Here is a 25,763-nt window from a genome sequence, read left to right as displayed (position 1 = left end):
AAATATTATTCTTAAAAATTATTTAATTTAAATATTAAAATATTTTTCATATTCAGAAAATTAAATATATTTTTTTACTTTTGAAATTCAGAAAACAAAAAACAAAAAATAGAAAGCACAAGTGAGGAATTGGTTACTATCGGTTACCCAGTAACCGATTTCTTAATGGGATTTAAAAAAAATTCAAATCCTATTGAGAAATCAGTTACCCAATAAACCGATTTCTCACCTAGGCTTGAAAATGAGTCATTTAGGTAAATAAAAACTGGCCCAGATTATTAAAATAAAAAAAATATATTTTAAAAAAAAGTCATCCTGTTTTGAAATATATGATAAAACTCGTATGCATTTCTCCTCTCTAAAATTGTCAATTAAAATAGAACTTTCTTTTTTCTTTTAGGATAAAAAAAATGTTCATTTTGCCATTTTGCACAAATTTAAAAGAAAAAAATGTCTGTTTATTATAATTGAAATGCCAGGTGTATATGCTCCTTCTATTATGGGTTTGATAGTGTCCAAGTTTCAAGTTGTTATCATAGCAAAGTGGTCTTTAAGCCTTCTTTTTGAAAACTTTTTTTTTTTTACTGAAAATCAAAAATGTTTTTTAATAGAGAAATTCTAAAAAATATGTTTCTAAATTTATATTCAAACAGGTTTTGAAAAGCTCATTGTATGTGTATATTTGGGACTAACATTATTGTATCAAGCTATTATAACATGTTTGGATTGGTCACAAACCTCTAGAATCACATTAAAAACAAGAAAAATTAGAAGCGTTATAATCGTTGCTTCATTAACACTATGAAAACAACAAAAATAATTTATGCATAATGCACTTTCATAAAAAAGTATAAAACAAGGACTATAGTAGTTAATCAAGATGTCATAAAAAAAAAGTGAAATATAATGTTCCAACCTTTCCAATCTTCCAAGTATGTCAGATACTAGCCTTGAATTTGAGAGTAAGAGTGTTTCAATGGGTGATGGGTTAAACTCACCATGGTTTTTGAAAGTAACAAAATGATATAATTATGATAAGTTTACCACAAAGGCAACTATTTGTTAGTTTTAAAATTCATGGTTTGTCTAACTCATCACCAATCCAAACACACCAAAGTCAATAAATTAATACATAAATAGATACAATCGATAACAAAATAAGCGATCCTACAAAACATTTAACAATGCTTTAAAATTCCTTTTAAAAAATACAGTGGTGTAACTTTATTTCACAAAAACTACAATAGATCCAATGCCATTTCACATGAGACCCAATTGACAGTAATTATGTGCTTATTTCTTGGACATTTTTCCTTATTCCATCAATCAATATGCAATATTCTTAGGAGACCTTTGGAAGCTTATTGTCAATTAATGGTGTTCCAACTTCCAAGCATAAAAATTACAACATTTGCAAAGGATCAACATTTTACTATGTTATAAAATCAAGGCAGTAGTAAAAGTATTGAAGTTTGAGTTCAGGCATAAATTTATCATTGACCAATCACTACATGTTGTATTTGCAACAAAAAGAACCTAGAAAGCTACAATTCACACCGATTGATGTCAACCAAACGATATAGACATTAATCCAATCTAAAAAACCATCCGTTTTTCTAATCAGAATTGGAGTTACAAGGTTATCATCCTAATAAAAAATTATATAAATAACATAGATTGTTGAAATAAAACCAATTCTAATGGGAAAATAGTTCTAAAAACAAGTACTAAATCTAATTTTTATTCCAATTAACCCAACCCTAAAAGAAGATAATAATTTAGTAAACAAACCTAAAAACAATAACAACCAAAGGGAACATCAAGGACTCAACATATCTTGTATAAACAACCAAACAAAGTTCGTTTTCATTCATATATTATTACAAGAAACGCTAGCAACACATTTTCTAACACACCCTCTACTATTAAGTCATGCTTCATATTTATTATTTAATGAGACACAATAACCAAGGAGTGTGTTGCTAACCCTCAAATTATGTAGTGTAGCTTCACTACTAAACAAAACAAAAAAAAAAACTATTCATTGTAGTAGATAGTTATTCTTCTAACTGACAAATTCTATTCTTCATTTGATTTTGGTGTTATTTTCAAAGCAGAATTCAAGTTTTTTTTCTTAATAATCATCCTAATAAAGGTGTAGGTTGAAGATTAATAAAATAAATAATCAAGGTGAGAAATCCAATTCTAACTAAAGAAATAGAACCCAAAGCACATAAGAAACTACATCTAATTTTTGTTCCTAGATCAATAGAACCCAACCCACAGGGAAGAACATCATTCAGTGTGCAAGCACAATAACGCCAACCAAAGATGATGGAAGAGCATGGGCTAAAGGCCCAACCACTAGAGCAATGGCCAGGAGGTTACTTGAAGATTTGACTGCTTCAGAGCTTAGTGGGCCCAATGGGCTTGGTGGGCCTAGGGTGCTTCTCACTTGGGCTTTGATTGATTGAACACCATGTTTATTTGTATTTTCTTAGTATAGGAATTTACTTTGTTGTTGGTTTTGTATTTTGACCATAGATTAGGGTTTAGTGTATTGGGCTTAATTTTGGGCTTCTTGGGCTTTGGGCTTTTGATACCCAATATTGGGCTCATTCTTCTTCTTGTAATTTTTCCTATTCATTGTATTCATTAGACCAATGTATTTCGGTCATTAGATTAGGAATATATGAAGAATACATTAATAAGAGAAGTAGGCTACATTTAAGCATCATTTAGAAGTAATTTGAATTGAATTTGAGTCACATGGATGGCATGGGGTGGATCCGGCCATGTGAGCTTCAAATTCAATCCAAATCACTCTTAAATGACACTTAGATGAGGGTAGCATCCGTGTGATCATGTGAGGTGGCCAAAGTTTGAATTTCAAATTCAAATTTGAAATTCAACCTTGGCGCCACTTTGGTTCACTAAAGGTGCCGCCAAGTTACCCTAATTTTCTCCTATAAATGTAACTTTTCTCACCTTGTAATACACTTTTGAATATATAAGAATTTCTGAACATTATCTTCAGCTAATTCCCTCAAGAGTCACCGAAATATCCAAGAGAGAAAACCTAAGAGAATGCCTTCAAAAAACCTTTAGGAAAACCTAGTTTCCTTCACTTTGAAGTGTGCAATCCCTTGAGTTCTTGAGCTTGGGTGCTTCCTTCTTCCATTTCTGCAGATTGTTCTTCATCTTCACGAGTTCTTCAAGTGTGTTTCTATCTCCATTGAAGAAGATTCGAGCCTAGGAGGAGTTTAGGAAGAGTTTGAGCTTCACTCCTACTACTCACCTCCATCAATTTTGGTATCAAGAGCAAGGTCTTCAAGGAGATAAGTTCTTCATCTTGTTTTTGTGTCCGTGCTTGTGTTCTTGTATTTCTCCTTGTCTTGTTTGAGTTTCTCTTCGGATCTATATGTTTTAATTCATATTTTGTGTTCATAGATCCATGGTTGATTATTCTTGATTTTCTTCCACAATCAATGTTTTAAGAACTATTTGCTTGTGCTTATTTTGAGTTTATTTTGAGTCTCTCCATTCCTTGTATGTGTCCGTGATTGGACCTCATGCATTGCATTTAGATTTTGGTTTTGAATCTATGTTTTGTCTTAGAAGTTTGTGTTTAGTCTTTATATGTTGCAAATTCCTTGAATAGCATGTTTAACCTAGTGTTATTTTGAATTTTGTGTCTACATTGTTGATTCGGTCATACTTCATTTGTGCCTACCTATATGTGCTTTTTCTTTTACCTTATTGTGTTCATGATTTGCTATTAGTCCTAGCAAGTTTCCTTAGAGTTAGGTTTCCTTTGTGTTCTTAAGTTTTCAAATCACTTTCCATTGAAAATCTTATAAAATTTTTTGACTCAAAATTTCAAGTGCTTAATTCTACTTCTAGTGCACTCTTTCTTGTGGATTCAATTTTTAAAAAAATTAGAGGCTGAAAACAGAGATAAAACAAAGCCTAAAACAAAAGAAAAGACCTAAAGTTCAAAAGAAAAAGAGTTCAAAAGGAATCCAAACCAAAACCTAAAGACTAGTGCACTAGTTTCTCAAGTTTACTTGAATTTTGACCTAATTTTTGGCTAACTTGTAGTCTCGGTTTCTATAGCTTGGAATCTTAGAAAAATTTGAAACAAAAGGCAAATATACTCTCTGGACTCTTAACTTGAATATAGAAAAAGAAAGAATTAAAAAAAAATAGAGAAAGCATTTTAAAGTGAAAAAGCCGAGAGGTGTACATTGGTGAAAAAATCACTTGATTCCTTGTTATTGTTTTGACTACTACTTGTGCTATACTTATCCAATTGCTTTCAAATTTTTTTTGTTTTGTTCATCTACTCTAGTACCTATCTAGGAACATTCCTAACTGAGTGCTATCTTTATTTGGAGTCTTATTTTCCAGTTTTACTTGTTGAACCTCTTTGAGTCTTGTCATATATACATATTACTCTTAACTTTTGGTATAAGCTTTCCAAATTGTGCTTTATTGCTTGTCTAGTTTTCTTTCAATAATTTCCCTGTGCTGGAAGTGGCCTCAAATCCTTGCTCAAGGATCAAGCATTGCTCAACAAAGAGTAGGAAAAGTTTGGACACTAAGACCTAAAAATTTGACCTAATTTAGTGACCAAAACTTCTCCTAAACTTCCTTCACTTGAGTGACCATTCCTTTCACCTTGTGAGGCAGCCACCATTAACCTCTTTGTTGTGTTTCTTTTGCAGGTCCAGTAGCATCATATTGAAGGATTAGTGGCGGATTAAACACTTGATTAAGTGTTGGAAAATTTGCACAACAATCCGTCACTAGTTGGTCACCAAAACCGCCATTTATTGCTTTCTAGGCTAGTTTAAATTTTGCAATCTCTCTTGTATTTTAAAATCAATTTGTAAAGCTTGGAGGGAGTATTAAGAAGCTGGTCAGGTATATCTAAATCCTTGTTAGCATCCTCACGTGTAGTGCTAGTGGAAGTGGCTTGGAAATTTCATATGTTTCAAGCTTCCACTTAGGGAACCCGACTAGTTACTTATCTTGATTCCTTTAAGTTCTTTGTCTTTTAATTGCTTTACTTTGCTGCCTTGAAACGTCTAGACTTGTGTAGATTTACTTGCTCACGTTTAGTTTAGTCTCAAAAACAAACAAATTGTGAAAAAGCATTCAAAATTTTTGTGAAAAGTTTTGGGGAATTGGAAGTACCACAAAGGAGTTTAGTGATTTCCACTTGAAAATGCTTGGTTATTAAGTGGCTCTTTGTAGCTCACCTCCCTTGATAGTGCAACTTGTACACTTAGACTTCCAAGTGCTATTTTCATTCCTAGAAAATACCAAAAACATTTTATAACTTTTTGCATAGCATATAAAATCTTATTGCTTAATCATGAGTCAACATTCTCAAAGTAGTAGTGACTTTGAATCTCCTAAAAGTTTTAAAAGAATTGTCAAGGAGGTTGAGGCACTAAAACTTTGGAAGCATGATGAAATACTTCAAAAACAAAAAGAAAAACTTGAAAAAGAAGTACAAATCATGGCTTTAGAACAAGAGATTCAAAAGATTAAGAAACGAGAAGAAAAACTTTTGAAAAGATTAAATAAAAATAAAAGTCCAAAAGGTTCTTCTAGAAGCTAACCAAGAGCTCCAATGATTCTCAAAGTCAAAATAATGATGGTAGTATACAAATGGATGCTTACTATCAACCACCACCTAGGAGAGTCATTAAAGAACACAAAGTGAGGGAATCAAGGGTTGATCTCCCTTACTTTCATGGAAAAGATAATGTGGACACCTACTTGGATTGGGAGATGAAAGTGGAGCAAATCTTCAGTTGTCATCAAGTAGGTGAGGAAAGAAAAGTTCCTTTAGCCACCCTAGCTTTTCAAGGACAAGCCATGTATTGGTGGACATCCTTGGAAAGAGAGAGAAGACTTCACAATGATCCTCCCATCACTTATTGGAATAAGTTGAGGAGTGCTATGAGAAGAAGGCACATACCTTCTTATTATAGTAGGGAACTTATGGATAAGCTCCAAAGACTCCAACAAAAGGGTATGAGTGTTGAGGAGTATAGGCAAAAAATGGAGTTGTATCTCATGAGGGCTGGGATAAGGGAAGAAGAAAGATTGACCATTGCTAGATTTCTAAGTGGTCTTAATTTTGACATAAGAGATAGAGTCGAGTTACTCCCTTATAGGGACCTTGATGATTTGGTCCAACTTTGTATAAGGGTGGAACAACAAAATTTGAGAAAATCTTCTTTTAAAGGTAAAACTCAATCTAGCTCTTATGTTAAGAAAGACTACAAGAGGGAGGGTCAATTTGATACCTCTAAGAAATTTGGCAAAGAAAAAGAAAAAGAAAAAGAGAAAAATAAAAATATTGTCACTTCTAGTAGCAAAACTAGTGATATCAAATGCTTTAAGTGTCTTGGGAGAGGACACATAGCCTCTCAATGCCCAACTAAAAAGGTGATGATTTTGAAGGGGCAAGACATTTATAGTAGTGTTGATGAATCTAGTTCCACTACTTCAAGTGACAGTGAATCAAGTGAGGAAGACCATCCCATTGAAAGTGCATATCCTTGTGATGGTCAACTTCTAATGATTAGAAGGCTTCTAGGAAACCAACCTCATGAGTCTCACTTTTCACAAAGAGAGAATATTTTTCACACAAGGTGTAAAATTCTTAATAATGCTTGTTCTCTCATTGTGGATAGTGGGTCTTGTTGTAATTGTTGTAGTACAAGGTTGGTGGAGAAGCTTGGTCTTACTATTATTCCCCATCCGAAACCATATCAACTTCATTGGATTAATGAAGATGGGGATATTAATGTTAATAATCAAGTGAAAGTCAAGTTCTCTATTGGTAACTATGAAGATCAAGTGGTTTGTGACATAGTTCCAATGGAAGCTTGCCATATTTTGTTGGGAAGGCTATGGCAATTTGACAAGAAAACTATGCATAATGGCCTTACCAATGAAATCACTTTCACCCACAAAGAAAAGAAATTTGTACTTCATCCTTTGTCTCATTCACAAGTGATAGAGGATCAAGTGTACAAATGAAATTGAAAAGAGAAGAAGAAAAAAAAAACTTGATTAAAAAAAAAACAAAAAGGAAAAGAAGCATAAGTCTTCAAAGAAGAAGGAAGAGAAATCTCTTTCTATAGAAGGAATTCAACAAGAAACTTTAAAACAAACCCTAATTGTTGAAAAGCCTTCTTACCCTAATCTCGTTCCGGATGTGATTTTAAAAGAACAAAGTTTGACTCAGAACGGACCGTTCCACATTGAAACGGGCCGTTCCGGAAATCCCAGAACGGGCCGTTCTGGTTTTGGAACGGGCCGTTCTAGGAGAGGCTTTTGTACCTATTCCGTGTGCCCAGAACGGGCCCTTCCAGATTCGGAACGGGCCGTTCTGGCCGCGACCTGATGCCTATAAATAAAGCGTTTTGCACTCTCTAAAACTCATTTTTTCATTTTCTAATCTTCTTCCTCCTTTCTCTCTGAAGACGAAGGGGAACCTAGAGGGGGCGACAAACAAGATTCGGCTCCTGCTTATCGAGGTAAGGGGGGAGTGAGAAACCTCGCTCTGGGTGTGGGATTGTATGCTGGGTAGTGGGATTGGCCCCCAATCCTGTGTTTGTTGCATTTTTTTTATGCTTATGTATGAGGGGTTTTTTCCAATTGTATCTGTTTTGCCTATTGTTTTCTTATATGTAATTAATCGTATGAATTGAGATTTCTATGGGTTCCTATGGGAAACCCTAAGGGAATGTATTGATAATTGTAAGAGGCAAATTTTAAATGTTTTCTGTTTTACCTTTTGAGTTTTCTGTTGTGTTTCTTGATATTTGTTGAGTGTAAATATGTATATAATCTTGAAAATAAACAAGTTTTGATATGAATTAGAGTGCTCTGTGGGTTCCTGTGGGAACCCTGTGAGAAACAGGCAAAATATGAATATTTTCTGTTTTGCTTTCTGATTGTTCTGATGTATTCCTTGTTGAATGAGATGTATAAATATGTGTTTATTTTTGAAAATAGATCAATTTTGATATGATTTTGAGTGCTCTGTAGACACTATGTGAATATGATGAGATGATGTGAAAAATGATGATTATGTGAATATGATGAGATGATGTGAAAAGTGATGACTATGTGAATATGATGAGATGATGTGAAAAGTGATAATGAGACATGATAATGTGATATGGGAATGAGAAATGATAATGAGATATGAGAATGCATAGAGTCTTGAATGACATGCATCATTTGCATAAGTGTTTTAAGGGTACGATATGGAATACACCGCTAGAGAAGGCCCCCTAGTGTAAAAGCTTTGGGGATTAGTCCTTGGGGAGAGCTCGGTTTGGAAGTCCCAGTCTCGCCCATTGTGTGCATGGGATGTATCTTGCGCGGCTTAGCTATCCCGACGAGACTCTGGTAGTATATCCTTCTAGTGAGAGTGCGCAGAGGGTGTGACCTGGCATGTACTCCTAGACTACTCTTCGTGTATTGCTAGCAGCAATATGCCATATGATGTTTTACTGGCGCCACATGCATGATAATATGTAGTTCGTGTCCATGCATATGCATTCTTAATGTTATATGATAAAGTGATGGTTTATGTCTTGGATGAGTGTGATGTTATTATTAATTTATCTATGTTATACTTATTTTGTTTGTGTTTGGCTATTCGGCGTATATTTCTAAACTGTGAGCCAGAGTGAGATGTTTCTCACTCCCTTTTCTCGTGTTGTTCTGTTTTGACTGTTATACAGGTGATCATCAGCGTGAGGTTGAGGATGTTGGTGATGAAGCTTAGGCTTCTATGTTGGGTTTTGCTCTGATAGGACATGTGACATCGGGACATAGATAGGATTAGTTTAAAATGTTCTTATTAAATTATTTTGGAAAATTCAGTTTTATTTCTTTGTAATTTTACTGGCATGTTATTTGGATTCAGTTTATGAATGTGAACTCTTTACCCTTACGTAGTTGGAAATTTGATTTTTATTGATGAAAATTTTTATTTGTTTATAATTATTGTATATGTATGTTGGGGTAGAGGGTGTCACAGGCTTAACCTTCAAATCACCAATCCTCTGAAGCATGGTTAGAGGCATAAGATTGATGTTAGTCCTTAAGCCAAGTAGTGCGTTCCCAATGGCTAAACTCTAAATAGTGGTTGGAAGTGTGAAACTACTAGGATCCTTGGATTTGACATGCAAAAACTTTTGTATTATAACACTACATCCAACTTCTAGTTCAATGGTCTCCTCTTCAATAATATAGAAAAAATTAATTGTAGAAGGGGAGAATCCTTCTCCAAGGGTGACTCTTAGCCTTTTATAGAACCCTAATCAGGAACTAATAATATAGAAAAGAAAAAGTACGAAACTAAAACTAAAACTAAAAATTGAATGAAAAAAAATGTATCATAGACATCCCTATTTATAGGTGAAATTAGGGCATCCCTTTATATACAGTCATGCATATAATCAAATAAGAGTGCACTTTGAGTAAAGCACGGTCGTGCATCTCAGTAAGCACGACCGTGCATATCAACATGGACATGTATCTTCAAGATTAGGGTGTGCTTCATTCTAACATGATTGTGCTTCATGCAAGTACGATTGTGCATAATTCTTTAGCTTAATTTTTCATCTTTTTGGAATTTATTTGTACTATTCCCCTCTTCTAAATCTTTTTATGTGTTGCTTATTTAACCAAAAGAAGTGAAATATGTCAAAGAATGTGATTATAAACATGGCAAAACAACTATTAAAAACATAGTAAAATGCATCAATTTGGGGGTTTAACATACACCTTTTCTTCCATTGCTTTATATCTTTCTAAATACTCCTTGTTGATTCTTATTTTCTACTTTTTCTTTCTCAATTTTTTCTCTTTAGTAATTAAGACACTCATCCCCCATCTTCATTATTCTTTATAGATTTTTTTGAAGGCCTTATCTAAAAGATATGATCCATTGTTTTATGATGTATGATCAACTAAAAATTACATGTTTTTTAATTATTTTAAAAAATTAGTTTAAGGAATTGTGTTTTATGCTTCTTAAAATATACTTCTAGAAAACAATTATTAGAATAATATATATATTCTTTCAAAAATTACTTTTTAAAAGAGTAAAAACAAAATTTTAGAAAATACATTCTAAAAGAGTAAATGAGTTAGATTGTTTGAACTTAAAAAAATTATTAAAAAAAGTATTTCGTAAAGAAACGTTTTCTTTTAGAAGTAGAAATAATTTGTTTCTTAAAAAAATAACTTAAAGAAATATACTAAAAATCATAAAATTGTTTATTTTATTAAGAAGGACATTTTTTTTAAGATTTTTTTTTAAAACAAGTAGGTTTATTATACTATTCTAGAAAGTTTTTTTTCCAAAAGTATATTTTTACTCTTTGATAAAGTATTTTTTTTGGAACTATACTTTTAATATTTCAAAAAGTACTATTTATACATTCTAGTCTCTATACTTACATAATATTTTCCTTTTAGTCCCTATATTTAGAAATTAATCATTTTAATTCCCATATAAAAAAATATTTTTATGTTATAGTCCATATCAACATTTTCACTCTCTTCTTCGTCCTTTTCCTTCTCCTTTGTCCTATTTATTTCTTTATTTTCTTTTTCCTCATCAACACCTCTTTCCTCCTTTTATTTTTGTGGACTTTATTTCTTTAAAATCATTTTACATTGACTATTTCTCGTTAACATTAAATTTAACTCTCAATATTGTAGAGTTCAAATAAACTTCTAATATAAGATGATGTAGTCTATCAGTAGTGATTTATGTTAGTACACCTGCAGTGGCAAAGACTTACTACATGATGCAAGACTTCTAGCCAAAGAACCTACTACTTGAGTTATGGCAAGGAGGATTCATGAAGGATGGGCCAATAGGGAGGATGGTGGGCCTAAGCTCTTATTTACTTGGGTGACTTCTTATGAATTGTTTCTCTTATTTACTTGGGCCTAAGCTCTTCTTTAAGACACATTTAGAGTTAATTAGGAGACCATGTGCACATAGAGCACATGGGACGCCTAATGTGACCTAAATGTATCTTAAATCAAATTCAAGTGCATGAATCTGGAAGCATGGATGCAAGGCATGTGGGGGATCTGTCCAAACCAATTCAATTTCAAATGGTGGCGCCAAAGCTTCCTACACAAGCTTTGCTCACCTAGCTTCGATATAAACCCTTCACACTTCACTTGTACTCACTTTTGAGATTTATGAGAACATTACTTCAGAAAATTCTCTCTTTTAAAGGTCATTGGTTCCGTGGAGAATTTCTTTCCTTGAAGACCCCAACAAGGAAACCTTCCTTGTGGAGTTTGGTTCACTTTGCTTGCTTCAATCTGTGAAGCTTTTCAATTCCACGCCAATCCTCTTGTTTCTTATTGTTTGATCTGAATTGTTCATTAAGTGGAGCATAGGAACGTTGCATCTTGGATGTGTGATTCTTGAGAGGAAACATCAATCTTTTATCTTTAAGGATTGCATCACTACATCATTGAATTTTTCTTACATTAAATGTTTGAGTATTTATGTCACTAAAATAAGAGCAATTCTTTTTTAATGTTTTAGTCATTGTCATCAATTAACACATAATTTTGTTAATTTATATTCTCTAACACTACTTCAAAATCAAAAATAACAATATAAAATTACCAAAATTTGTTTGATTGATGTTAAATCACTAAAAGTTTGAAAGTAAATGTATTACATTAAACATTATGTAATTTAAAAAATGATGTATTCAAATTAAAAAAAATGTAGTAGGTCCTGCTATTATAAAGAGTGTCAACACAAATTATTATTTGTAAACTATCTTGTAACATTGTTACAAATATTCAACCTATCTTCTAAAAAATGACTCAAAAGATTTGGCGAATAAGTCTCATGTCCAATATTATTTTTATTTTCTTTTCTAAAATTTGAATAAAACTTCACGTGGATCAATTTAATTTGTTTTGTCAAATTACTCTCCAAAATAAGTGATATATAAGAAATATGGTTCAACATGCTTTCAATAATATTGTCTTGATACTTCATCTTGATTTATTTGACAACTTTATTTATCTTGTCTTTATCAAGAAGCTCGTTTAAACTCTATCACCACAAGGACTCTACATTCTAGAATCAATAAAATATCATTTAATATAAGAGGATTTAAAAGAAACATATTGTATGAAATAAAAAGAGGAAAGAAGGTGTTGATGAGTGAGAAAAAGAAACAAAGAGAGAAGAAGTTGAAGGAAGAAGAAAGGAAAAAAAAATATTGATAAAGACTAAACAAAAAATGTTAGTATAAAACAAAAACGAGTAGTTTGTAAATATAAATACAAATAATACAAATATAAGAATTAAAACGTAAAATTAACGATTACAAAGCTTTAATGAATAATTAAACTATATTAAATTCACTATTCATTATCAAGATTTATTATAATTTATTACTAGTATAAAAAGAGTAGTGAAATTTGTCCAATAGAAGGGACCTACACAAGACAAGAACATATGAAAGATAACGCCACGTGCTCCATCACTCGCAGCACACGACTCACTTTCGTGTCCGTCCCACGCTCGACGTGTCATCGTAAGAAAAGTCAGATAATCTAGAGAACCCTTTCGGCATTATATGCCACGTGTCGGTTTCTCATTCGTCCTTCACACGACTGCCCCCTTTCCTTTCTTGTGTAATCGGTTATTTTATTGTTCCTCTCTCTATCTCTCTCCCTTCTTTCTTTTTCTCCGTTTTCTCTTTCTTAAAGCACAAACCTTTTTCACTTTCTTTCCTTACCCACCTACGTTTCCTTCAGATCCAACCAATTCCATCGTCACTAGGAACTACCCTTTTGCCTCATCAGCTTTATCTCACTCCTCAACTGTGTCTGTGATAGGTTCAACCCTTCTCTTGCTCTCTATGCCATTCCCACAGGTTTGGTTTATCGTTTTCTGATTCAAAGTTTGCGTTTTTATGGTTGTTCATGTGATTTTGATTGTGGGGTTTTGTTCTACTTTTTCGATGAATTATGGGTATTGAGAATTTTATGGGATTTTGGATCTGGGTCTGAATTCTTTGGTGGAGTGATTGATTCAGGTGTTTTGGGTAGATCTTGTGGTTTTTGTTGATGGGGTGTTTGTGGATTTCACTTGAATTGTGTTTGTTGATGTGTTGCTTCTTAATTGGGTGGATCTGGTCGTAATGGTTTTGTTAGTTTACGGTTGGTTGAAAATAGAATTGTGGGGGAGATAAAATGGAGTTTTGTGCTCTTAAATGGAAAATTAGCAAAACAATCACAGTAAAGATAAATTATTAGCGTCATGATTGGTGAGTGTTTTTGTTTAGGCAAGTAATTATTCTTGTTTATACATTATCTAAGTCCTGAAAGGACAAGCAAGATAACTGTTCTAGTGATTCTTATTTCATTTTGGGTTTAGGCTGTTAGGTGGGTGTGGTATTGGTGGGTGGTGAATTTAGAATGAATTGGCTATTAGCATCTATAGTGCATGTTTGGTTGAAGCACTGTGGACACTAGTCTGTTTGATTCTTGATCGATGTGATAAGGACAGCGTGCTTACTTTTTTTGAATCATTTATTTGTTGTTTATTTAGGACTGAGATAATGAAATATGTTGTATGTAACGTAACTATTGTCTATTAAAATACATTCTAATCCCTGCCAACACCTTTTATTCCTCAACCAAGTTATTAGGGAACTTGATGCAGTATTTGCTCTTTAACTTGATTAGTAATGTTGCTGTTTTGTTTTTTATTTTTTAGTCAATAAAATAATTTTGTTAGTCTTAAAATATATACAAATGCATTGTTTCTGAATTGTTTAGTCAAACCATGTTTAATACGGAAAATTTAGAATTAGTTGTTCCTATTTTGGTGCAAACATGTAAATTCCTACTTATCTTTCTGTGCACTTGATTGTGTCTCGTTTATATCTTTGTGCAAATCTCTTAGTCTTAGATGTCTAATTTAACAGGGAAATTTGATTAGTGCTTGGGACATTTTCTTTCATATAATTGTTGATTTATGTGTTTCTTCTTGGCCTTCTATTTCTCTGTATTTTTTTTAATTTCTCGGGGCTTCATGTCATACTCTATTTGTAAATGAGTAGTGTCTCTTTGTTTTTGTGAGCACTTTCAGATTTTGATGATTCGCATGCTCTATGTAGCTTACTCTGCAGTTGGGAAGGGTGTACCTGAACAAGAGTGTAATTGCAGCGTGCGGATTTATTAATCGTCTTGTAGATCTGTTGGCTTTTTCAGGATGGGCAAGTGCAAGGGTTGTGGGAAGTTAGGAAGAATGAGGCCAAGGCATATGAGTGCGTATGAATTTTCTCTCATGCTGGCTCCTGTTGTTTCTGTTTGGGATTGCATAGTTCGCAAGATGAGGTACTCTTACAGACCTGAGTGGGTGTAGTGTAGTCATTGCGGAACGCATCAGTAGTATTAGTCTTGATACTTCAACTAATTAGAATATATTTAGCATTACAATTAGGGAAAGAGTGGAAATAATTACAGAAAGAAATGTATACACCTCTTAAGAAATTCAGTTGAAGGAACACTCGAAGACGATACTTTAGTATTTACTATATAAGTGTAGTAAATTCTATGGATACAATGGCTTGTAATAAAGCGCAACATGTGAGAAAGGTGAAGAAGAAGCAGGTGAAAGACGAGTTGGATCGTCTTAAACAGGCCGAGAAGAAAAAGAGGCGCTTGGAAAAAGCGCTTGCCACATCTGCAGCCATCATTTCTGAACTTGAGAAAAAGAAACAGAAAAAGAAAGAAGAGCAACAAAGGCTCGACGAAGAGGGTGCTGCAATCGCTGAGGCCGTGGCTCTCCATGTTCTACTCGGCGAAGACTCGGATGATTCTTGTAAGGTTGTGATCAATAACGACGGGTGCAAGACATGGAATTGTAACCGAAATCTTGGCATCTTTGTGGGGGGAGAAAGTGGTTGCCTCCCACATCTAGATGGTGGGAGATGGTCTTTTGAGAGAGTGGGTTGGGTCTCTGATGCATACAGATATGGTTGCAAATGGGATGCTGCTGAAAATGGTGAATGGTCATTCTCATCAGAGCCTTTTGAAAAGAATGTGCATGAACAACCAGTATATGAAGATGCAGGATTGGGACCTGCTGGTTTCTCTGCGGATCTCATAGCAGCACAAGCAGTTTCATCACTGCAGATTGCTGAGGAGGCAGATGAAGATAGGATTCTGTTTTGAGTTTTAAGGGCATGCTGAGGTGGTGATAGAATAACTGTATGTGGTGGTGACTGGATCAAGTCTTCTGTCGTTTTGATTGAAGATATATGCGTGTATATATTGTTATTATTATTATGAGTCTTGTCCATGTCAAACACTTTCTGCTTCTGTTGTGATTGAACATGTTACATGTTGCAGAGTGACCATGTTTTATTATTATCTTTTAACTGTATGTTAATGTGAGGCTTCTAATTTGCTGTGGTGAGTGACTTTTTGAGCTAATTTGCAAGAATATAAATCCACTAATGGACCCCTCGTATCTTTGTACTATCATCATGGTCGCTATTGGATTATGTCATCACTTTGAGGACTCCACCTTTTCCTCTTTCAAAAGTCCATCATGAAATTGGTTTGCCTTTAAAAACGATACTTTTGGTCTTCATTTTTAATAATTGGTGAATTTCATAACTTAGTATTTTAAGTTTCAGGAAGACAATGAAGTTCATTAATTATAAAAAGTACAAATACTAAAATTATAGTTTTAAAAAATGTGAACAAAAATCAATTTGGATAAAAAATGAATAGTGAGAGATTTAAACTAGTTCTGATAGTGTTGAATACTTGGGAGAGTTTTACTGTAAATAGTAGTTTTGCAATTTTAACGTAGAGAATATTTGAGGTTTATTTGACCTAGAGTATTGACGTGAGTAGTGGTACTTCAGTCTTAGAGGATATACGTGGTTTATCATGATTTGAATAGGATCGTAAAGGATGTACGTGGTTCATAAAGAAAATCTTTACTTTTTACTTTTAAGAAAAGTATAATAGTTTAGTATTTATTTAGTTATTCTTATTTTTGGTGAAGGGTCACCCTTTGAATTCTATTTTCAATTACTAAGAAGCTCTATGATAATGTGTGGAGGGAATCGTAGGATAAAGTGTAAATAAAGTAACATGTTCCTATTACGTGTTGGCTTAGGAGGTTCAAATGGATGGTTTTGGATAAAGGTAAAGCTACGCACTATTCTGTTTTTGTGGGTCTGCTTTTATGTGTGAATTTGAATCCTTGTCCATTAGGAGTTTCATAGCGGTCATCATTCCTTTCTAAGGAAATTTCTTAGTAACTGACAATATAGTTTTTAAATGAATGCTTTCATTCGTTTACTCTTTTTAATAGTAGAACTAAGTTCTATTTAAGTATAGGATTTTGCCTTGACAACATGAAGACGTAAATTACTTAAAGAATCTGAGAGTAGCTGGCATAATCTTTTGTGAACCAATGAATCAAGAAAGGTGAAGAAAGGGTGAGAAATGAATGAATTTATCTATCATTCATTCGATTTATCTACAAGTAAATTCATTCAATTCATTTATTACAATAAAAATAAATAATAGATTGGATATAATTCATCATTTTAATTTTATAAATGATTAGTCATTCATTTACTACTTTTTTAAAATTCATTGAGTTACAATACGTGATATTTATTGAATTGAGATTTTAAAAGACTATTTTGATATAAAAAAAAATTCTTGTGAATTTTAAAAGATTATATAAAAATGTAAACTTATTAAGAAAAGAGAGAAAATAAAATATTTAAAAAATTAAATTTTTTTTAATTTTTAAAATAATATTTTTATGGATGAATTGAATATCCATTCATAAAAAAAATTATTCATGGATGAATCAGATAGATTTTTTGCTTTAAATAGATTAGATGAATTGGATTTTTATGTGAATTTTTAATGAATCTAAATGAATTAATAAATTATTTTTATCTAATACATTATGATCAACTTAAAAAATTATCTGATCTATGCATTTATCACCTCTAAATCAAATGGTTCATGGGTGAGTCACTATTATCACTGTTGGACATAATGAACAGTGTAAATTATCTTAATAATTGAAATAATATGATAATTAAAAATTATATTAAAAGTTAAAATGTCATTTTTATCCTTTAGTATGAACACAACTAATCTCCTCTCTACATGCCTCCTCCTTTAACCCTTATCGCACCTCTTCCTCTAATCATGGCCTTCTCATCGTATGCTCCTCTAACCTTTACATTGCATCGCCTCTTCTTGCGACCGTTGTCGCACCTCTTCCTCCAACCTTTGCGTAGCCTCCTCCTTTGACCTTTACACCATATTTGTCTTTGATGCATCTGTCTTTGACCTCTGCACTACATTGCCTTTGTATAGTGTGAATATCAAAGGGTTGTGAATGAAACATAGAATTAGACCAAGCAAAATTCTCAAACAGGTATTTTTGTTTATGGTGATGGGAATTGTTGATTGCATGATGGTGAGGTCAAGGAAGAGGACAAAGACATAAGTGGTGAGGTCAAGAAAGAGGATGACAAAGTCATGGTGAGGTTGAAGAGGATGATAACTACGTCAGTGGTGAGTTTGAGGAAAAGGACAATTGTAACACTCTATTTTTCACAAAATGTAATATAAATATTTAATTAATAATTTTGATATTTTTATTTTAATTAATAAGAGTTATTTAATATTTATTTTAATTATTTGATATGTTTTAGAATATAATATAAGGTGTTTTATTAAAGGTTTTAATTAAATGTTTTATTTTAATTAATTAATAGGGAAAGGAATTAGTAACTTAGGTTAGGTGTTTTAACTACATGAGAGTTAAGGGGAATTTAAATTTTTAAAAGGAGTGTTTTGATTAGTTTCTACACATTTTTCTATTTTACGTACACGCTCTCCTTTTTATGTTCAATGCTCAAAAATCAGGAGCAAGAAGGAAACCAACTTAGAGTCGATCATCCATCTTTTTGTGTTCAACAAGGTAAGAGGAGGAGTGAGAAACCTCGCTTTGGATGTGGGTTTTTATGTCAGGTAGTGGAATTGACCTCCAATCGTGTGTATGATGTATGCCTATGTATGAGGGATTTGCCTTAATGTTTTTGTTTTGCTCTCTATTATTCTTACTCATAATTAATGACATGAGTTGTTAGAATATATGATCAATTATATGTTTTGGATTGTAATTGTACGATCTAAGGTTCTTATAGGTTTCTATGGGAAATCCTAAGGGAACTTGTTATGATAAATTGTGAAACTATTGATTAATAAGTGTAAGTTGAGTGATTTTGAAATGTTATTTGCATGTTAAAGAGTAATTTTATTGGTTGTATATGTGTTTATGTGTGAAATTGGATGTGGGTAACTTGTAGTTGTTGAGGAGACGTGATTTCCACGAAGGAAGATTGTGTTCTTGCTCAATGAGATGTGCAAGGTTGCTAAGTGAGAATCTTTAAGGAGCTTAGCTCGTTCAACTAAATATTGGTCACTCAACGAGAAGCCTCAGGGGTCTCAACTTGCTCACCTAAATGTTGGTCACTCAGTGAGAAGCTCCAGCTCGTTCAACTAGATGTTGGTCACTCAACTACATGTTGGTGGCTCAGCTAAATGTTATTTGCTCAACAAGAGGCTCCAGGGAGCTCAACTCGCTCAACGAATGTTAGATGGCTATTTTATCCTTGTAATTTTGATACTACCTTTTTACTAATGATTAGTTGATGTATTTGAGAATGTACATGAGATATATGAGGTGATATGAGGAATATGTGATATGTGAAGTGAGATCATGTGTATGTTATTTCATTGGGTATGTTTGACGTGTATCATGTGCATAAAAGATTATTTAAAGGGTATGATATGAAATATACCACCAAGGAAGGTCCCTTATATAAAAGCTTGGAAACCAACTTTGGGAATAGCTCGGTTCGGGAGTCCCAATCTGGCCCTTGTGAGCATAAGATGTATCTTGGATGACTTAGTTATCCCGAACAAACCTTGATAGTATGTCCTTCTAGTGAGAGTGCACAGAGAGTGTGATCCAACACGTACTCCTAAATTACTCTATGTGTATTGCTAGCAATAATTCACTAGTGTGATATGTGATGATTTGCTGGTGCCACATGCATGATATCATGTAATTTGTTTCCATTTCATAACGCATTTTAATGTAACTATTATTGTTTATCATGCTATGACTAAATGATTATGGTTATAATGTTTGTTTGTGTATGCTATATCTTATATTCATTATTTGTGTTTGACTATCCGATTTGCATTCCTGCATCGTGAGTTAAAGTGAGATATTTCTCACTCCCTTTGCTTTGTGTTGTTTTCCTTGGTTGTTATGCAGGTAATCATCAACATGAGGTTGAAAATGTTAGTGATGAGGCTTAAGCTTCAGTATTAAATTTTTCTCTAATAAGACATGTGACATTGAAACATAACTAGGACTAGATTAGGATATTGTTCTATTGAATTATTTTGAAAAATATTAGTTTGATTTCCTTACAATTTCATTGGTTATGTTATTTTATTAAGTTAAAAATATAATACTTTCTATCTGAACACATTTAGTTTATTTGTGAACACATTTTGTTTATTTGTGAAGATCATATAATTCAATTCAATTTATTATTTATGTATTATGACATTAGGGGTAAAAAGTGTCACAACAATGAAAAAGGCAACAAGGAGGCCACCAACAATGAAGAAAAGATAGGAAGGATGAAATACAATAGGTGTTTTTCTATAATTTCAACTAATTTAAATATAAAAAAAATAAAGAGTTCCTATTCCTTTATTCATTGATGGACCATATACTGAACTTATGCACTATATCAATCACCTTATTAGTATATATTGTACTGATAATAAAACTTGGTATGTGTTGGGATAAACTTCTCCAAATCTAGAAGAGATAAATTGTAAAAAAAAAAAATTCTTTATAAACTAAAGACTAGTTTATATATGAGTCAAAAATAAAATTTTAGAGAAATTAAAAGGAAAGTTTCTATAAATTAGTTTATGTATAAACAAATTTTAGTACATCAAGGTATTTATTTTATTTTTATTTTTATATTTTGCTCTCCTAGAAGTACTTTTGGAGAAGTTTACCTAAATGAATTCTTAAATTGTTTCTGCACATTTTAATTTTGGTCTCTAAAACTTTTAATCTTTATAAAATGAGTAAATTTTAATTTTAAGTTTTATAAAGTGTTTTTTTTTTAATTTTTATTCCTTAAAAATCCAAAGCTACTATTTTTTTTCTCTATGTTATTTTATTTTAAAAAATAAATATTTATATTAGGGACCTAAACATATTTTAATATTATTATATATCTACATGGCACAATGATACCAAATAATCCACATGGTAACATATATTAGTGAGAGTCACTCTTAATAATCACTTGATTTTCCATAAATATGGAAGTAATAAAGGAGTGTTATATAAGTGTGAAGATTAAAATAAGTATTAAGCTCTTTGAAGATGAAGAAAAAAAAATTATTCATATGGACTAAATTAAGATCAACTCATTTATTTAAGATTTAATAATTATGCAATGTCATATAAAATATTTTGTTATACTTTTATTAATTTTAAGAACTCAATTACAAAAGTTGTAGAAGATCGAAAACTGAATTATAATTTTTTTAATTTAAGAATTTAATTAAAATTTTCAAAAAGTACTAATTTTTTTTATATATTAAACTTGATATTTTTTGGATTACATTCTTTTTAATAATTTTTTTATCATTAATTAAAATACTTTTGTCTCTCTTTTAATCTCTTATAAATTTTGTTGTACAAACATTATTTTTCTAATTAAAATTCATTAAAACTTGCTAAATATTATGTTAGATTGGTTGAATAAGAACTAATAGGTATATGTAAAATCAAAAGACAATCTTGAATCCTTCAAGAGACTATAAATTTTAATAATAACAAATTTTTTTTTCAAGATATTTGAGACAAAACAAATATCATATTTCATCTATCAAACGAAGTACACAATCTGACTCATTGTTAAATTTATTTCTCTTTATAAAGTCAGATTATCTTTAAAGAGCATAAAATATTTTATTCCTTAACAGATCAAATGAGAAAACTTCCTCGAAGACATAAAAAATTATTGTGAATCAAAAGCCATTCTTTGTGTCAGAAAGAGAAGAATCCCAAAAATTATGAAAAAAAAACAGATAGGAACTCTAAACATGTTGCACTACTTTGATTTAGAGCATCTCCAGTGGGGGTTGCTTATAAGCAACCCTTATATCACATCATTGCCGCATCAGCTCTGCTCCACTTTATGGGTTGCTTAAATTTTAGCAAAGTTACTTGTAAAAGCAACTTTGCTAAAATTTAAGCAACCCATAAAATGGACCAGAACTGATGTGGCAATGATGTGGTACAGGGGTTGCTTATAAGCAACCCCTACTGGAGATGCTCTTAGCCACTGTGTTTTACCCTACCTAACAAAATGATGATAAGTAATTGTCAAGATCAGATAAAAGATGAACATCTTCATGTAATGCATTAAATGCTTGCAATAACGGCTAATTCACTCTCTCTCTCTAGTCTCAAAGAGAAGACAGATGAAGCATCATGAGAAGATTGCTCAACGATTATCTTCTTTCAAACTACTTTATAAGGGATTTTCATACAAGACAAAAAGTGACGGCAAGGAAAATAATAGAAAAGAAACTAATTGCATATTTTGTAGATAAATTCTATCTTGTACAATTTATTTGTGCTTAATTTTCATAGCTTCACGTTTAGAAGAGATAAAGTTATCTTTGTAACTCTTTCCAAATTTCTATTTGTAAGGGTTAAGTTAGGGAGACTTGTTGAGAGAATACTTAGTATTCGAACTTGGAAAGACTTGTTGAAAAAAATAATTAGTGTTGAGCCTAGAGAGACTTGTTGAAAAAATATTTGGGTAATTGTTTGAGGAAACAAGTTAACGATTACTTAGGTTTAAGCTAGAAATGACTTGTTTAAAAAATCTTTGTATCTTGTGAAAAATATTGAAACTCAATTTGGTTGAATTGAGAACTATATATAGTGTATGTATTTGAGACGAACCAATATAAAGGATCTGTGCTCTTTCATCTGTTGCATTTCAGCACTACATCCGTTAAAACTTTTACTATTTCACTGTATTTCAAAAAGTGCGCATTTTTTGATATACATTATTCAACCCTTCTAGTACGTATCTTTTCTCCAACAATATATAAATTTGTGATTTTTAATAATTTTTTATTAGTCGATTTAAAAGAATTAGTTTGTTACTAATTCTCATCAAATTCATCAGCCACGGTTACACGTGCATGGCAAAAAACGAAAAGACTTGGTTGATTTAAGAAAAACACAACACAATTCCTGGCTACATCATCAAATGGTTGACTCGTGAGAGAAAAACAGCGAGGTGAAAGTGTAACCCAACATCGAATGAAGATTCACATGAATATTTATATTAGGGACCTAAACATATTCTAAAGTTATTATATATCTAAATGGAACAATGATACCAAGTAATCAACATGGTAACATGAATATTAGTGAGAATCACTCTTAATAATCACTTGATTTTCCATAAATATGGAAGTAATAAAGGAGTGTTATATAATTGTGAAGACTAAAATAAGTAATTTAAGCTCTTTGAAGATGAAGAAAATAAAAAATAATTATTCATATGGATTAAATCAAGACTCAATCATTTATTTTAAGATTTAATAATTATGCAATGTCATATAAAATATTTTGTTATAGTTTTATTCATTTTAAGAACTCAATTACAAAAGTTGTAGAAGATCAAAACTGAATTATGATTTTTTTTTTTAATTTAAGAATCTAATTAAAATTTTGAAAAAGTGCTAAATTTTTTGATATATTAAACTTATATATTTTTCCGATCATATTCTTTTTAATAATTTGTTATCATTAATTAAAATACTTTTGTCTCTCTTTTTATCTCTTATAAATTTTATTGTACAAACATTATTTTTCAAATGAAAATTCATTTAAAACTTGATATATATTAAGTTAGATTGGTTAAATAAGAACTAATATGTATATGGAAAATTAAAAGATGATCTTAGATCCCTTAAGAGGCTATAAGTTTTAATGATAATAAACAATTTATTTTAGAAGACTATTTCAGACAAAACAAATATCATATTTTATCTATAAGACAAAGGACATCAAACGAAGTACACAATCTATCTCACTACTAAATTTATTTCTCTTTATAAAGTTAGATTATCTTTAAAGAGTATTGAATACTTTATTCCTTAACAGATCGAATGAGAAAACATCCTCGAAGACACTGAAAGTTGTTATGAATGAAAAATCAATCTTTGTGTCAGGAAAGAAAGAGAAGAATCCTGAAAATTATGGAAAAACAAACAGGAATTCTGAACACGTTGCATTGCTCTAATTTAGTCACTATTTTTCACCCTAACAAAATGATGATAAGTAACTGTCAAGATCAAATAAGAGATGAATATATTTATTCAATGCATTAAATGCTTATAGTAACGACTAATTCACTCTCTCTCCCTGGTCTCGAAGAGAAGACCAGGGTCGGACATTCAATAAGACAATTAAGGCTAATGCCTAGAGCCCTCAAACTTATAAAACCTCCAAATTTTTTTAATAATAGTATTATTGATATAAATTAATTTTTAAAAAATTAATATTTGAGATAAGGCCCAATATTTTATAAGACACATATCTCACTTTTTTATATCCCTTATTTTCTTATCATTAAAATTATTTAAAAAATCACAATCCATTTATTAGTTTTTGTAAATGAAAAGTCACTCAACATTCAACAGTCACTACTACTTATTTTTGTCTTTTACATATGACAGATTTTCAACCTCTTTGTTTCCTCTCTAGTCTATCTCTTTCTCATTCTCTCTCCACTCTCATTCTCAATTCCTTCTTTGAGTCTAAATTGAGAGCTTGATTAGGAGCAATACGGTCCTACTCTGCCTTTTTTCTTGGTTGATTCCTACTCTGTAAGATCCTTAAAATTGCTAAATTAGTATAATTCTGGGTGTTGGTTCAATAACATCAACACATTTTCTTAGTTATCACCATTAACAATCCATTGTAGTGCAGTTCTTGCATGATATTGCATTGTGAATTTGTCATGGGTCATCCCAGGGATCAGTACCACATATTTTTCTTTATTGAAATTGAAATTTGTCATCATGACAAGATTTCTTCTTTCCAAGATTTCCCGTGTGTCTTTGAAAAGTCAAGATCAAACCTTTCTAAAATATTGTAAACTAATTATTAATGAGAAAAAACAATTTAGTATAGTACTTTTATTTACAAATTACAATCTTTAGATCTCATTTTTTTTTATTGTTTATCATTGTAGGTGCACATAAAGTGATTATCATTATGATTTCGGTTTTGGATACTCATAGCTACGATAGTGCATAGCCATAACTTAAAGAAATTTTCATTCCCAGATATAATTTTTCACTTTCTAGGTTTTATTTTGTCATTGTTATCTTCTTTTAATTTTAAAAATTATTTTTCTTGTTATTTTTATTTTAGAATATGAAAACATGTTTGATTTTTTATTTGATTCAAATAAATTTAAAATTTTAGGGGAAGATGAATTGAAAAAATATTGTGTCAATCTTGAAAAGATTTTGAGTTTTGAGGACCATTATGATATTAATGGTCTTGATTTATTTTCAGAATTAAAGTTATTGAAAGAAATTCTAACAAATGAAATTAACATACCATTAAAAATATTTAATTATATAAAAAGATCATGTTCTTTTCCAAATACATACATTACTTATAGAATATTATTAACATTACATGTAACTGTTACGACTGCTAAAAGAAGTTTTTCAAAATTAAAAATGATTAAATCATATTTAAGATCAACTATGCTACAAGATAGATTAAATGAGTTAAATATATTATCTATTAAGAGTGAGATGTTAGAATTACTTGATTATAAAACTTTAATAAATAATTTTACAGCTCAAAAAGCCAGAAAAAATAACATAAAAATTATTAAGCTATATTAACATAGGCCCCTGTCTTAATTTTTGCCTAAAGCCCCGAAATTCCTAGATACGGCCCTGGAGAAGATAGACAAAGCATCCTGAGAAGATTGCTCAATAGTTATCTTCTTCCAAGCTACTATATAAGGGATTTTCATTCAAGACAAAAAGTTTCAGCAAGGGAAATAATAGAAAAGAAACGAAGTGCATACTTTGTAGATAAATTATCTTGTACAGTTTATTTGTGTTCAATTTTCGTAACATCATGTCTAAAAGAGATGAAGTTAGCTTTGTAACTCTTTCCAAGTTTCTATTTTTAAGAATTAAGCCTAGAGAGACTTGTTGAAAGAATACTTAGCGTGTGAGTTTGGAGAAGCTTGTTGAAAAGAATACTTAGTGTTGAGTTTGGAGAGAATTATTAAAAGAATACTTAAGTAGTTGCTTAAAGAGACAAGTTAAAAGACTTTTTAGGTTTAAGCCAGAAATTACTTGTTTAAAAAATACTTGTATCTTGTGAAAGATAGTAGAACTCAATCTGATTGGATTGAAAACTGGACGTAATCTCTGTATTTGAGACGAATCTGTATAATAGATTTGTACCCCTTCATTTGTTGCATTTCATCACTTGG

General features: G+C 31.4%; 1 protein-coding gene across 1 annotated transcript; it reads left to right on the top strand.

Annotated features, from left to right (window-relative positions):
• The first annotated feature begins 14,465 nt into the window (after positions 1–14,465).
• LOC109803973 (uncharacterized) lies at positions 14,466–15,526 on the top strand. Its single transcript, XM_083075713.1, has one exon. It carries the CDS (start codon positions 14,662–14,664, stop codon positions 15,280–15,282), a length of 621 nt encoding a protein of 206 aa, XP_082931839.1. The 5' UTR covers positions 14,466–14,661; the 3' UTR covers positions 15,283–15,526.
• The last annotated feature ends 10,237 nt before the right edge of the window (positions 15,527–25,763 follow it).

Source organism: Cajanus cajan, chromosome 1 (assembly GCF_000230855.2).
Source record: "Cajanus cajan strain Asha chromosome 1, NIPB_CcT2T_4, whole genome shotgun sequence".
NCBI lineage: Eukaryota > Viridiplantae > Streptophyta > Magnoliopsida > Fabales > Fabaceae > Cajanus > Cajanus cajan.
The sequence above is the reverse complement of the archived record's forward strand: the minus strand, read 5'-3'. Positions and strand labels throughout refer to the sequence as shown.